General features: G+C 37.7%; 2 protein-coding genes across 14 annotated transcripts in view; one reads left to right on the plus strand and one right to left on the minus strand.

Moving 5' to 3' along the window:
* LOC134823236 (uncharacterized) overlaps positions 1–14817 on the minus strand; it is a 65920-nt gene that overhangs the window by 11306 nt on the left and 39797 nt on the right. The window lies entirely within an intron of this gene.
* Positions 7010–14817, plus strand: part of LOC134823172 (patatin-like phospholipase domain-containing protein 7) — a 78461-nt gene continuing 70653 nt past the window's right edge. For 7 of the 13 annotated variants that reach the window (XM_063834532.1, XM_063834526.1, XM_063834529.1 and 4 more), the window contains exons 1-10: positions 7010–7126; positions 7253–7331; positions 7539–7657; positions 8444–8590; positions 8832–8937; positions 11350–11470; positions 12612–12746; positions 13488–13635; positions 13930–14003; positions 14543–14661. In XM_063834532.1, coding sequence (XP_063690602.1) covers positions 7061–7126; positions 7253–7331; positions 7539–7657; positions 8444–8590; positions 8832–8937; positions 11350–11470; positions 12612–12746; positions 13488–13635; positions 13930–14003; positions 14543–14661 — 1114 coding nt within the window. In that variant the 5' untranslated portion in view covers positions 7010–7060. Of the gene's footprint in view, positions 7127–7252; positions 7332–7538; positions 7658–7806; positions 7861–8443; positions 8591–8831; positions 8938–11349; positions 11471–12611; positions 12747–13487; positions 13636–13929; positions 14004–14542; positions 14662–14817 lie in introns of all 13 variants that reach the window. The other 6 variants (XM_063834528.1, XM_063834524.1, XM_063834525.1 and 3 more) reach the window with 1 other exon arrangement.

Here is a 14817-nt window from a genome sequence, read left to right on the forward strand (position 1 = left end):
ATATATAGAGTATCAGACCTAGGTAAGTTTATACTTTTTGCCGATGACACCAACATATTTGTTGTAGATAAATGTATAAAAACACTTTACTGCAAAGCTAATAAAATTCTTAAACTTGTTCATCAGTATATGAAGAGTAACTTGCTGCATATCAACATAAAGAAATGTTGTTATATCCACTTTAAGCCGAACTGTAGAAATGAACCAGATTCAAACACCAATGAATTAGAACTGACACTAAATAATATAGCAATTAAAAAGGTGGAGGAAACTAAGTTTCTTGGAGTCATCATTGACCAAAAACTGAACTGGGATGCTCACTTAAGAGCGTTAAACCGTAAATTGAAATGTGAGATAGGTAGACTATGTGGAATTAGACGCTGTGTACCTAAAAAACTATATAAGGACCTGTACCACACCCTTTTTGAATCACACCTATGTTATGGAATATCTGTTTGGGGAGGTGTATCAAATAATAAACTAGAAGCCATATTTAAAACACAAAAGAAATGCATAAGAATTCTCTTTGGTGATAATGATGCATACTTCAATAAGTTCAAAACATGTGCCAGAGTAAGGCCTATCACTAGGGATAAGACCGGTAAAGTTATCAAGCAGATGTTAGGCAAAGATTTCTTTGAACTAGAACACAGTAAACCAATCTGTAACGAGTATAACTTCCTGACTGTCCACAATCTTCATAAGTTGCACTGTTTACTGGAAATGTTCAAAATTAATAAGTTCCAATCACCAATCTCAATGTTCTCTTTATTCAACAGGTCACCAAGACGAGACAACTACTTCATCCCACCCACTCCATCCTCACTATTCATCTATCAATCAACTAGTATTTGGAATCACTGCCGTAAGTCAACAAGTGAAATAGACTTCTCCACTCCCATCAGTATATTCAAGAATAATCTTAAGAAATCTTTGTTAGAACTACAGTCTAAATATGACCGACAACTTTGGTGCAGTTACAACTTTGATGCAAATGAATTATCATTGAAATAGGTTGATTTAGTAAACATAATCACATGAGTAAACCACGGTGTTATTGCAAAAAACCATGACAAGGGTATCAGACCTATATTAATCTAAGAGACGACACAAAACGAATCATCATACAACAAATTTTAAATTCCTGCGGCACAGGATCCTGTTGCTTTCCTACTCTACCTCTCCCAAACCCCTCTCTCCTTCTCCTCTCTTCAGGTTTATTCTTCAATTTTTTAAAAAATTAGATAGCAGATGTATTTTCTTTTAAATGAAGTAATGGCATTATACATTGATTGGTATCGTATGTATGTTGTGTATAGTGTTTGCTGACTGGGTATATGCTATATATTTTGAGGCTCACGACGTCTCGTCCCATGGGTGGAGTAGTAGGCTGAGTATTTACGTCTTCAGTTTACAAATCGAAATGTGTTCTCCTTACTTCGTATGGGGAAACATTGACAGGTTTGCCTTAGCCTTTGGGACGAGTGTTTGCCCACCGGGGATCCAAAAATATGATTATCATGGACATTACTTTGACACATAAACTAATCAAACGACTTGAATGATTCCAGAAAATTTTACTAACTGCATTTAGCTAGTTTATAGTAAATACACACGATCGCAGAATAGAGGAGCACAATTGGGTTCTTTGTTCTGCGACTGTGTTTCCTCGGTGGGCCGACAGGTTTTTGTTGTGTAGTAGTGCTGGGGAAAAAAACACTTTAACTATCAATGAGAGTACAAATTTTTAATTCTTGACCTTAGTGCCACAGTTTCTGTGGTAAAAACAAATTTATAGTTAAACGTTATATAATGTAGAAGGGCACGATTTACTCACATCACTAAGCATCTGGATGGATAATTAGCACACAAGGATAAACTGACCTTTAAACATGACCACCAACTATACCACGTAACCATAGCTCCGAAATAAATAAATTGCTCTACATAGAAACATCTGGCCTGATCCTATCACATTGTGGTCCCCAGGGGTTCGGTAAAGCCCTTACAGGCAACTGGGTCCTTTTACCAGCCACAATAAAATTGGTCATGCCAGTACTGTCATAAACTGTAACCAACTATTTAAAAATTAGACATCTTTAGCTAAATTTTAAATTTTAAGTCATAGAGCAATCTTCTTAATTTTAAAATTGTTAAGAATTATATTTTACCCTAACTATGATGTGGTGGCATTTCATACTTAACTAAATTTCAACTTTGAAAGTAAATAGATTATTAGTGACAACAAATTATAGTTTAAGACATCCATTCTGCATTGTGTTTCCAATATTAGAATTTATGATATGTATTGATTGAATAATTGGTAATAAATTTAACTTTTGTTTTATTAACTTTTGTTTTATTAATTATAAATCCAGTATATGGCTTATAAATCAAGAGGCTTGCATATAATGAACATATTGACACGGGTGCAGAGTTGAGTCTGTACGGAACCTAGTAGTTTCAGATCCTTGTTTAACTTGCCGTACAGCAAGGTCATCCACTACTTTAGCCCGGCGAGGCACTATGTGGGCTTTATAAAGGCATTATGTATGCGCTTTCGAAGGACCACGAACGTGCAAGTTCTTTTTATTTGTTAGTAAGCATCTTATACTATATACTGGTTCCAACAAGTTTATTACCGGATGTTTACTTATATTTATTGTGATATTATTATTCATTGTAATGACAATAAAATTTCAATGTTGTTTTCCTTAAAAATGTTGTTTTCCTTATTAGTATATAAGCTGTAATTAAAATTCGGAACGTAAACGTAGAATAAGTCAGTTGTTATTGTGTTCAAGAGAAAAAATTATAAATTAACTTAATTGAAGATGTCAATTCATCGCAGCTCGGCGCGGCACAGTAACGCATTCTGACGGATTTTACTCGTCTTCTCGAAATATTATTGATTATGGCCCGATGGCAAGTGCTACGAAGTAGTGCGCGCCGGGCCAGACCACTAACAATGGTCAATAACACATCGCGCTACAAAATTAACCGGATCATAATTAAATTGCACAAATAATACTTGTGCAACAATTTCGTAAAATATTGTCGATCATTTACTTGAAACACCAATCCCTCGCTCACATTCGTTTTAATTTTACTTTGTACATATATTTACTATTGGTGATTGGTAAATGGCTTAACGGGCGATACTCGTAAAATAGCTGTTCAATATACAGGACCGTCGACGAGTCCAACTCGGCACGCGTCCTGGTAGGTTGTAAACATACAAGTAAATGGCACTCACGTTAAAGTTGACGGGTGATACTGAAATTGTTTATATTTCTGCGAAGAAGCATGTTTGAAATATTATTTGACCCAGGGCAAAGTGCTGCAAAATAGCGCGCGCCGGGTTAGTCAATGAACAATGAACAAACAACTTAAAAATCACAAACACTTTTAATCATTAATTGCTTAAATAATTATGTGCTGTGACCGAGAAAAATTGTTGAAAAGTGGTATACAAATTTATAGTAAGCCGCGCAGACATATATGATATAAGCGTAATTTTAAAACATTTTTTAGCACAGGGTTGGTTTGTTAACATTGTTACTGTTAGTTGTAAATGGGTGATATTCGAAATAACTACAAAGTTTTAAATAAAAGGTTTAACTATAAAAAACAATGAGCACTTTATGTTTGATATAAGACGTTAATTTTATTTCATTAGCCTATATAAAAAGCTTTAATGCACTTCTGCGATTGAGTGCACAAGCAGGTCTCAAAACTGCAACATTTCAATTTATGCAATTTATAGCATTTAATCTATTGTATTGTTCATTTTTCGAGGGTGTCTATCCTTATAACTAGACAATTACCATTGCTGAAATTATCTGTATACTGTTCGAAACATTTTCTATTTATGCAGTGAGCCCCTTCACGCGATCAGCGAGCCCCAGTAACATATCACCACCCTGGAGATTATTAAGTCAAATGAGTAATCATCAAATTCCAAACATTTCTTAGTTGGACCCGATTACTTGAATTGTTGAAAACTTGGTGTCGAATGTAGAACCACTTCACAGAACCACAGAACCAAAGTCAAGAAGTTTGCACAAGATCTAGGTCCTATTCTTTCTAGTCTGGTTAGGTTTAGAGTCAACTAAGATTAAAATTGAAACATCAGTTGTTTCAATTCCAGTTGGTTGAAATGTGAAATTATTTATCAATGCTTATCTGCATATAATGTTCAAGCCCTGTAAAACGATGAGATTGTCAGTTCAGATCAACACTGAACGTTTACATACTCGATTTCATTTGTTTTTCTCATATATCCTGTCATCACTCCTGGAGTAATGGATATTATATGTTTATTTCAATAAATATAATAATCAATAAATTAGAATAGAAACTTGTCTTCTTTTCAGCTCACTCTTCTGAAACCTCTTCCTCTACATTCTCAGCCTCATCATCAACTTCATCATCTTCATCATCAACATCATCACCCCTGTCTTCATCGTTGGTGGTGTGTGCAAGATTTAGGTCCAGTTCGTCAACAGGTATTGCTTTCTCATAATACCGTCCTCTGTGTCCTCTCACTGCAATCAATACTGTCTTAAGTAGCTCAAACCTCAAACGACGTCTTAGATTTGCCATAATGAGGCTTTTGTCCTGGCTGGTCTTGGCTGCCAGAAGTGTTGCTACTCGTTTAAGGAACATGGTAGCCTGTGGGCCCATACCTCCGGTGGTCGAGAATACAAGGCCATTGCAGGTTCCTTTTTCAATTTGTACACAGCGGTCTCCATATTTCCTTTCTTTCTCTCTCTCATGCTTGCTGTACATCTTTGCTGGGGTGTTGTGATTAGCGTTGGATTTGGCTCCGGGGTGTAAAACCCTGATATCAAAAAATGCCATCTCCATTGGTGACCACAAACCTCTAGCTGCTATGTCGAGCCTTGCCCCATCATCCAGGATGGTACCAGGGCGAAGGCTTTCTCCAGTGCATGGCTGGAGTGTGGGCTCTACAACAACCTCATTACAGATTTTTTCAAGAATGCTTGCAACAGTGTCTCTCAGTCGGTTGTGCCTGCTGTTGACAAAGCCTCCTTTCTTGCATACAAGAATGTGGTTGTAGGTGTTATCTTTGCCACAAATGCATTTCTTGGCTATGTTGGCAATGGGTAGAGCATATCTCAATGCTATCGCGTCTTTGAACCCTCGCTTGTTCAAGACAAAGCCGTACTTCTCATAGGGAAGTCCGGTCAGCCAGCTTGATGCACCTTTTTCACATACATGTGGAATCTTCTCACTGATCGAAGGTGGAAGATCGTTCATCAGCTGGTTTTTGAGTGACGCATACCTCTTGGCATTAGACAAGCTAATGGCAGACTTGACTGCTTTCCCAGCCTCTCTGTTGGTATTGAGAGTGGTGTGTTGCTTCAGGATGTGGTCTGTAAGCTGCTGGTTAGCCATGAGTGAGTTCTTGTACTCATTATCAGCAATTTCTACTGGATTGATGATAGCTAGTCCACCTAACTTGGCTGGGAGGGAGAACAGGCTGCGCTCAAAGTTGGACCTAATTGTGTGTCCTGTCATATTGGGAATGAGCAAATTCCTGATCTTGTCCTCAATGGGCTGTAAGTTCACTGCTATGTCGGGGGTGGTCCTCATTAGGAAAGACCATCTGCGGGAGGAGCCGTAAACAAAAGCGGCGTAAGCAAGGTGTGGCTCATGCTGTGCAATTGATGCCAATCCCTCGATCTCTTCTATCCATTCAACACATTTGGCTTGGATAAACTTATTCTTTCCAGACTCTGTACCAATAAAGGAACCCAGGTAACGACAACCTTCAGTGGTGATGTTAAGGTCGGGGAAGAGAGACTTGGCTTCCTCTTGATACTCCTCTTTAACTATAAGCCAGGTCTTGGAAGGTTTGGGAAAATAGCCATAAACGGGGCCAGATGCCTGTAGGGTATCCCACCAAATCTTCAGGGCTTTAAGCCTTCCTGCTGCTCCAGAATCATCTGCAAACCATATGTGTTTAGCAGCTTTGTTGGAGGGCTTATTTACCTTCGGAGTCCTATCTGGAGTTGTATCTGGCGGTGTCTCAATCTTATTGTTCTCCTCTGGAGGCTTCTGGGGAGGTTTCGTGTTCTCACAGACCACGGGAGAGATATCTGGTGGCTCTGTGGGGAGTTTGTCCATAAGGGGCATCAGGCTACAGGAGTAAAATGCAGAAGCACAGTTATCCCCCTGAGTAGTACCTTCTTGGGATAAAATAAACAATCCCTTGGAGTTTGGTATGTACAGTTTTGCTGCTTTTCTGTAGGTATTAACAAGATATTTATACAGCTCGGGACACATCACACTTGTGTTGTGGAGGGCAACTCTCCGGTTTAAACGGTTGAAGGCATTATCTGCATCAACCAGAAGGATACCGTGAGTGTCATCATCTTCATACATAGTTCTAAGAGCATGAATAGCAGCTTCTACTCCACCTTCTAGGCCTGCTGACGCTTAGCTTATTGACAAATAACACATTGTAAATTTAATGTCTGTTGCACTTGAAAAATTGTCCGCTGTTCAGTGGCCTTACGTTTCATAGCACCCCTTTCGATGCCCCTCGACCCTCCCCTACATAAGTACTAAGAAGGAGTACTATTTAAGGAGTACTATTGTACTATTTAATGAATTAGAAGATTTGAAAGGACTCGCTAATAGGTTTTGCTAGTACTTATTTCAAGTTAAATTATCCCACACATTCAAACGGTGATTTGGCATTGCCCACCCCCCACACATTGCTTGGTCAGTGAGGCCATTCGTAAATAAAAAAATATAGTACACCTCTGCTACTATTAGTTAGTTGCACTTAATCCCACTTTCAATTGAAGTTGTTATGGGTCAGATAGATTTATCAAATAGATGTATATTGTGTTTAGGTGACAGGTTCAGTGAAACAATACGTCCATTTCGGTGGTTTTCAGCAAGTGTGAGTGAGCCTAGAGAATACAAATGATACATCTGATTTAAGCTAACAATGACTAATGATTCAACCATTTAGGATGTAATTCGAATATGTGAAACTGTTGGTACTGCTGCACTGAGTGCCATCATGAATTCCTTTAGTGCTGCCTTCAAATCTGCCCAAGAGTTACCTGATGGAGATGTTCAAACTATCGTGAGTACTGTTGTTTTATTTAATACTTTATTTACATTAGCTTGTTGAAAATGTGCACTGAATAAAATATTCAGTTTGCATATTTAACATGCTACCCATGTGACTGAATTTTTCCTTTATCCTCAGGCTTACGTCATCAGTACGTGTATCGTGGGGTTGACGGTGGCACTTTTCATGTATTGCTGTGTCAGTGTCAAAAAGACAGGTTTCTCTTTTATCTTAGTCATGTTATTTTATTCTTCTTTGTAGATCACCAGCTATTTCTGCTTGAAAAGTGAACTTGTGTTAAAACTTTAATCTTTAACATGATAATGATTTGGATTGATGTCGATAAATTTGTTTTCCACTCATGATTCTTGAACATTATCCTCTGAAGTGAGAGACTTGGTTAATGGTCAGTACTAAATTTCAGTTACAAGACGATCTGCCAGCCAGCCAGTCGCCTCACAACAAATGCCTGGTCCGTCCAGGATACGGAAGAGGGACAAAGTGGCAAATTTAACCAAGAAAATGTTCAAGAAACTTCCAAAGGTTTGGTGATAACTTGATTAATCTTGGGGTTCTGAATTCATATCAACCAAATCTGTATTATTGAGACAATATCAATTCTATACAATCTTTCTTCTGGATGATAACAATTGATAGCCTCTTACTAAACTATACATAAAAATAATTTGCAGCTTTCAATAACTGAAGATAACCACGAAAGATTCACAACTTTTATAAAACGCCCGGTAGGACAGTACAGCTTCCGTTCTGATTTGAACTTTTTCAATCAATAAAAACAACACAGATGCTAAAACATTATACATTTTCCTTGCACACAAGCGTTCGAATTATTACAAACAAAGTTTCTCTACTCACGAGTCATTAAATTCCTGCTTTTTCAAGCAATAATGTTTAGAACATTGCAATAGGAGGCTATATTTGGTTCATGTATTAGTGTTCAATGTGTTTAATAAGAAGGGAAATCTGCTGTGAAATGAAGCAAATCTGTTGGTTTTAATTTTCTTGATCCTAACGATCAACTGATCAACTCTGATTGTGTAATGCTGCTGAGAAAAATTATTACATTCGTTTGTATAAAACACAAGTGAGTTTTATCATGCCTTTAGAAAAGTTTAGTTTTTTCTACCCATGAGTTTTACTATAAATTTTTGACTCTTTGTAACGTGTGCCACTTACAAAGAGTTTTCCGATCAAACTGTTCTTGAGTTATTAACACTAATTAACACTTATTAACGATAATTACTTTGAGGCCGTTTTGGGACACTCAGTAGTTAGCTAGTATCCAGGATTGAATTTGATGTTTTTCAGGCTAAGAGTTTCCAAGAGATACAGAAAGCCCTGGAGCGAAGTGGAACACTGACTCTGGAATCTGCCCGGAAGTTGATACACGGTCACCAGGACCATCACACTAGAATCAGCAGGATCAACGTGGGACCTCCGAGCTCTGTTCTTGAGGTGAGCTCTTTCCGTCTTTCCGGACCAATATTCTTAATCATAACACTTTAAAGTTGCGTCTCATTTTTCAATATTTAATAGCCCAAATAGTGGTCATTGCATTCTAAATCCATTTTATTTGCTTCCACACTAATATTAATAATGTGGTAATTATGTGGTAATTATGTGGTAATTATGTGGTAATTATGTGGTAATTATGTGTTAATCATGTGGTATACTCTAATAACAATGCTCATCTCAGGCTAGTATGGTGGATCACGACTACAGACTTCCTCCAGAGCTCAAGAACATCTTACAAAGTGTCAGAGTCTTCGGAAATTTTGAGCAACCGGTCTTTTTAGAACTTTGTAAGTTATAGACATCTATTTTTACTGCTATCTTTGTTCGTTTTGCTCAATATGAAAGTGGGACCTTAAAAACTAATTGAAATACACCTGTCTCTCGCTATCGCAGCGAAATCAGATTTTTTTGAAAGAAAGGGTCGTACCTGACCGTCTCAGCTCAGAATATATGATGAATATTTAATTGCGGCCACTAGAAACAGTCCCTAAACTTGTGGAGATAACTTCTTATCACTCAGAAACTAGTCTAGTTTTAACTCTGAATAACTCCCCAATAGTTCACTGCAGTAGTTCCATTCTTATTAAATCAAAGCCAAACTAACTTCCAGCATATCTTTTGTAATTAATTGTTAAGATGAAAAATTGTATTCTGACGAAAGTAAAAATAACATTTCCCAATTAGATATTATAAGATATAAATATACATATAATAATGAAGCTACATAATAATATATAAATTGTCTTTTAAAATATCCTATTAGTCATTCAATCTCAATTCAACAGATCCGATAAAACCACTAGTTGTAGATGAAATCACTAGTTGTAGATGAAACCACTAGTTGTAGATGAAGCCCCCGCACCCCTTTGACTTACAGTCCTGAGTCTCAGTGTCCTCACCCTCACACATCTCCCCGCCCTTGTCCGGAGCAGGACTATCACAGGTCCTGGTCCTGGTCTGATATCCCGGACCACACGAACTCGAACATTCCGACCATTCCGACCACTCGCTCCACCCTCCGTCAACTTCACACGCGTGTCCACATTTGTCTAGATATTTCTCCAGTTGTCCACATTTCCTCGCTTCTTTCTTGTTCAGTTGGTTATCAACGTTGGTTGAGCAGCCCTCTAAAGATGGTTCAAAGCCCCGTGCTATACACGAGTCGTAGTTCTTTATCTTTGTCTTTAGTTTCTTCTTCGAGAACCGGCATTTTGTTTTTTTGGCGTCCGTTTCGGTTACAAAGAGAACTGCAACGATTCCAGCTAACAAAATAAAAGATCTCATCACTACAAAGTTAGGGAGATTGGTCGAGAAATAAGTTTATGTGCTGAGTAGGGGTTTTCAGATATCTTTACTCTTTAGTCTCCTAACTGATTACAAGAAATCCAACGTCATATTGAGTTTCTCACACTTTTCTGACACTTGATTAAATTAAAAACGTTCCGGGCACAGTTAAAAAGGATTATCTTTAAAGTTCACGATTGGGTAGTCCATTATTCTTATCGAGTTAAGGAAGACTTCTAACAAATGTGCCCACCAAACAGCAGGTTCTCGTATTACCCTCCTAGTACGAGAATGATATTGTTAATCAAATTTAAGCTAGGTAAATATTATTAAAATCAAATAGCTTAATGATCGGACTGCATTAAAATACCTGATACGATATTCATTATACTGAAAATAGCCGATCATCTTTAACTTCTCACTATTCTCAATTGTCAGCGGCTACATATTATTGAAATATTTGTCATATTTCCCCCTGACTGTGGAATATTTCTTAAATCAAGGCAACCGTAGGTAATGATATAGATTGCAGTATGGTGTACAAATATGAGGTTCCAGATAAACACAGCTCAAATATCAACACACCTCTATACTAAACTAACCACACCTCTAAACTAACCACACCTCTAAACTAACCACACCTCTAAACTAACCACACCTCTAAACTAACCACACCTCTAATCTAACCACACCTCTAAACTAACCACACCTCTAAACTAACCACACTATAAACTAACCGCACTTCTAAACTAACTACACCTCTAAACTAACCACACCTCTGAACTAACTACACCTCTAAACTAACCACACATCTAAACTAACCACACTATAAACTAACCACACCTCTAAACTAACCACACCTCTGAACTAACTACACCTCTAAACTAACCACACATCTAAACTAACCATACCTCTAAACTAAGCAGACCTCTAAACTAACCATACCTCTAAACTAACCACACCTCTAAACTAACCACACCTCTAAACTAAGCACACCTCTAAACTAACCATACCTCTAAACTAAGCAGACCTCTAAACTAACCATACCTCTAAACTAACCACACCTCTAAACTTACCACACTCTAAACTAACCACACTATAACCATGACACTCTAAACTAACCACACTATAAACTAACCACACTTCTAAACTAACTACACCTCTAAACTAACCACACCTCTAAACTAACCACACCTCTGAACTAACTACACCTCTAAACTAACCACACATCTAAACTAACCACACTATAAACTAACTACACCTCTAAACTAACCACACCTCTAAACTAACCACACTATAAACTAACCACACCTCTAAACTAACCACACCTCTAAACTAACCACACCTCTAAACTAACCACACTCTAAACTAACAACACCCCTAAACTAACAACACCTCTAAACCTCTCGTTACAGGTAAGTACGTGACTAGTTCGTACCATCCCCGGGGTAGTCTCCTGAACGACCTGGACACAAGTTTCTACGTGATACAAAGTGGACAGTTCAGTGTGTTCACTGAGGGCGCTAACCAGAAACAGTGAGTATTTCATTGTTAGTTAACAGAAATTATACTTTATTAGGGTGAAAGTCTCATTGCTGGATTTGTTATTAATTAATTGGTTAAATTCTTGGGAAACGCCTAACTATTTCAAACGTAATACGAGACGTCACTTACAGTGTCTCGGATTTCGGGTGGTAATTTGCCGCCAATACAAAATCACTTTATAAGGACTTCACTTTTCCCTCTCTCTCTCTCTCTCTCTGTTCTGGTCAACGGTTTCTGGCTTGACTTCACTTCATATCGACCCTGTTCTTCTTTCTTGATTCTGTTAGATGAACTGTTTAATCTTAAATAGAAGTAAAACCAAAATGCTAGAAGAAACACCTCTGAATCTAGATAAATATGACAATGATATTGATCTGGTTGTCACAGTTTCTAAGCATCTTAGTATTCTGATGAGAAAATACTTTCTTGACCGCATACTTTAGGAAGACACTCTTTTGGGAGCACTTCTTAAAGCTTCAAACTTACCAGTGTCTGTTAAGCATTTCATTTACAAAAGAATTATTGAACCTAGGAATGAACTCGTTCATGATCCAGTCAAGACGTATTTCTCAATTAAAGAACGTTCAAAGTTTTGCAGCAAATCTGTATTCTGGTACACAAAAAGAAAGCAGGAGCATCACGAAAGAATTAGTCAGTTGTCTGAAGGACCACTCGATAGAGAATCCCCAAATTAATATGTTGAATAATGAGTCAGATGAACTCGATTATGCGCTCATTGGTATTTTAAAACCTACAGAAAATGTAAGATTATGAAAACTTCTGCCGATATTCGAACTCCGGAGATAAATTTGCTTGTAGTTGTGGTTGTCTTTGGTGTTCTTACTTAGCACTTATCATTCACTACCCATACAGCACAGCTTTTAACAATTTGTAATAATTTTAGATCATGGGTTTCACCAACATTTCGTTATTTAGCCGACCTATCGCTATCTAGGGAGTAATGATTTATTTAACATCAAAATCATGCTCTACTATTTCTAATTACTGAAAACTAGTAGTCTCCCTTGATAACGACAGGAACCAAATTTCAAACCGTTCAACGACAGAAAAAGTAAAAAGCCCTAAAAGGCCCTAATGAACCCTTATCGTGTAACAATATGTACCCTTCCAGGCACGTGATAAAGAAGTCGTACCAGGGAGATAGTATCTTCAGTCTGCTCACAATACTGGATATGATCTCCCTCAACAAAGTATCTGTCAGATCAGAGGTGTATGCTAGAGCTGATACGGACTGCTACCTTCTCAAGTGAGTTGTACAATTTGACATATCTATCAGTGCTGTTTTCAGTAATAAGTAGATCATCCTTTATCATTAAAGTGGTTTTTATCTTGAATCAACTAGTCATCTTTCTAATTTGTAAATAGAGGTAAATATAAAAAGGGAGCATAATCTCCAGTGATCTCAGGGGGCGACCTCTTCTCATATCACTACTATAACGACTACTTGGACACAAGAAACTAACTGACATTACTTCAGGTTACCCACAAGAAACTAACTGACATTACTTCAGGTTACCCACAAGAAACTAACTGACATTACTTCAGGTTACCCACAAGAAACTAACTGATATTACTTCAGGTTACCCACAAGAAACTAACTGACATTACTTCAGGTTACCCACAAGAAACTAACTGACATTACTTCAGGTTACCCACAAGAAACTAACTGACATTACTTCAGGTTACCCACAAGAAACTAACTGACATTACTTCAGGTTACCCACAAGAAACTAACTGACATTACTTCAGGTTACCCACAAGAAACTAACTGATATTACTTCAGGTTACCCACAAGAAACTAACTGATATTACTTCAGGTTACCCACAAGAAACTAACTGACATTACTTCAGGTTACCCACAAGAAACTAACTGACATTACTTCAGGTTACCCACAAGAAACTAACTGACATTACTTCAGGTTACCCACAAGAAACTAACTGATATTACTTCAGGTTACCCACAAGAAACTAACTGATATTACTTCAGGTTACCCACAAGTGTATTCCGCACAATCCATAGCAAGAGTCCGGAGTCCATGTTCAGATTTGTCCAGGTCATACTGTTGAGACTGTCTCGTGTTACCTATCTGTCTCTTCACAAATACCTCGGCCTCACTAAGGAGCTTGTTGAAAAGGTGATCAAGTGGTTTCAGATACACTTTTATTATATAATTACATAATTTAATGAGATTAGTATTTAATCTCTACTGGAGACTCTAAATTAGTGACCCTGCTTGGTTTTCAGTGCACTTATTTACATTTAGTATTAAATAGTAGTATTTTCTTTGTTTTGATTGAAATTTCTACGGATTTCTAGAACTGCGACCAAACATAAACCTACGCAATAGAAATTTCAATGGCAGAGAAAATTAATACACTTAGTCATGAAACTTGATCGCCTTTATTAAAGAATAATCGTATTTTTGCAGGACATTGTACTACCAGAAATGAACATTCACTGTCTTACTTGTCAAAAGAAGCCTAGATCTGGAAAAGCTCGAAGGTAAATAAAACCCTCATATTATATACTTATCTTTCAGATTAATTGTAAATGTGAGATTATCCCAGGGGCTTGGCACTGTTGACAGATCGTTAACAATTTGTCGTCAGTTCTCCTGAAGACAGTCGTCTTTATCTTATGTATCTTACAGTGTTGATGTATTTAAAGTGTCATCTTGTGTCTTGTTACACGTTGGAAGTGAGACACATTCCAATTACCAGCTCCACTAAGGGAAACCGTCCTTTACTTGTAACGGTCTCCTCTATCATTCGAGTGGCCGGCCTTTGGTATACGTTGTCTCAGTCTGGCTAATGTCCGCCACTCTTTCCTATATCCTGCTGAAATGATCATGCCTCAAATGTTGGGGTTTGATCTAGTAGCGGTCTTGTAGTCCTCTTTAATACAGTCGAGCCAAGACATTCGAGGTCTACCTCTGGTTCTTTTTCCATGTGCTGGTTTCCTCTGCAGTAATTTATTGGGCAGCCGTTCTTCACAAATATGTACTCAACCTTTATAAGGTTATAAGGTAATATATTGTCCAGGAGGCAGCGTAGCAGGAGCAACACAAACAACAGTGCTACAAGTAACTTATCAGCTGATGGAGAGGAGCTCTTCGAGGAGGCGTCTGAAGATCACAGACCCCGTCCTGTTTTTGACATGGGTAAGTGTCACAAATTGGTAAGTGTCACAAAGCGACAGTGCGCGGAAAACAGCACGAATTATTGTCCTGCATTTTTGTTGTTTTTGTAAATTCAAAGGAGAGGTACACAATGTTATCAACAGAGGAAGGGATAATGGTTTACAAATTTAAACCTAA

The sequence above is a fragment of the Bolinopsis microptera genome, chromosome 11 (genome assembly GCF_026151205.1).
Source record: "Bolinopsis microptera isolate Bmic1 chromosome 11, MBARI_Bmic_1.0, whole genome shotgun sequence".
NCBI lineage: Eukaryota > Metazoa > Ctenophora > Tentaculata > Lobata > Bolinopsidae > Bolinopsis > Bolinopsis microptera.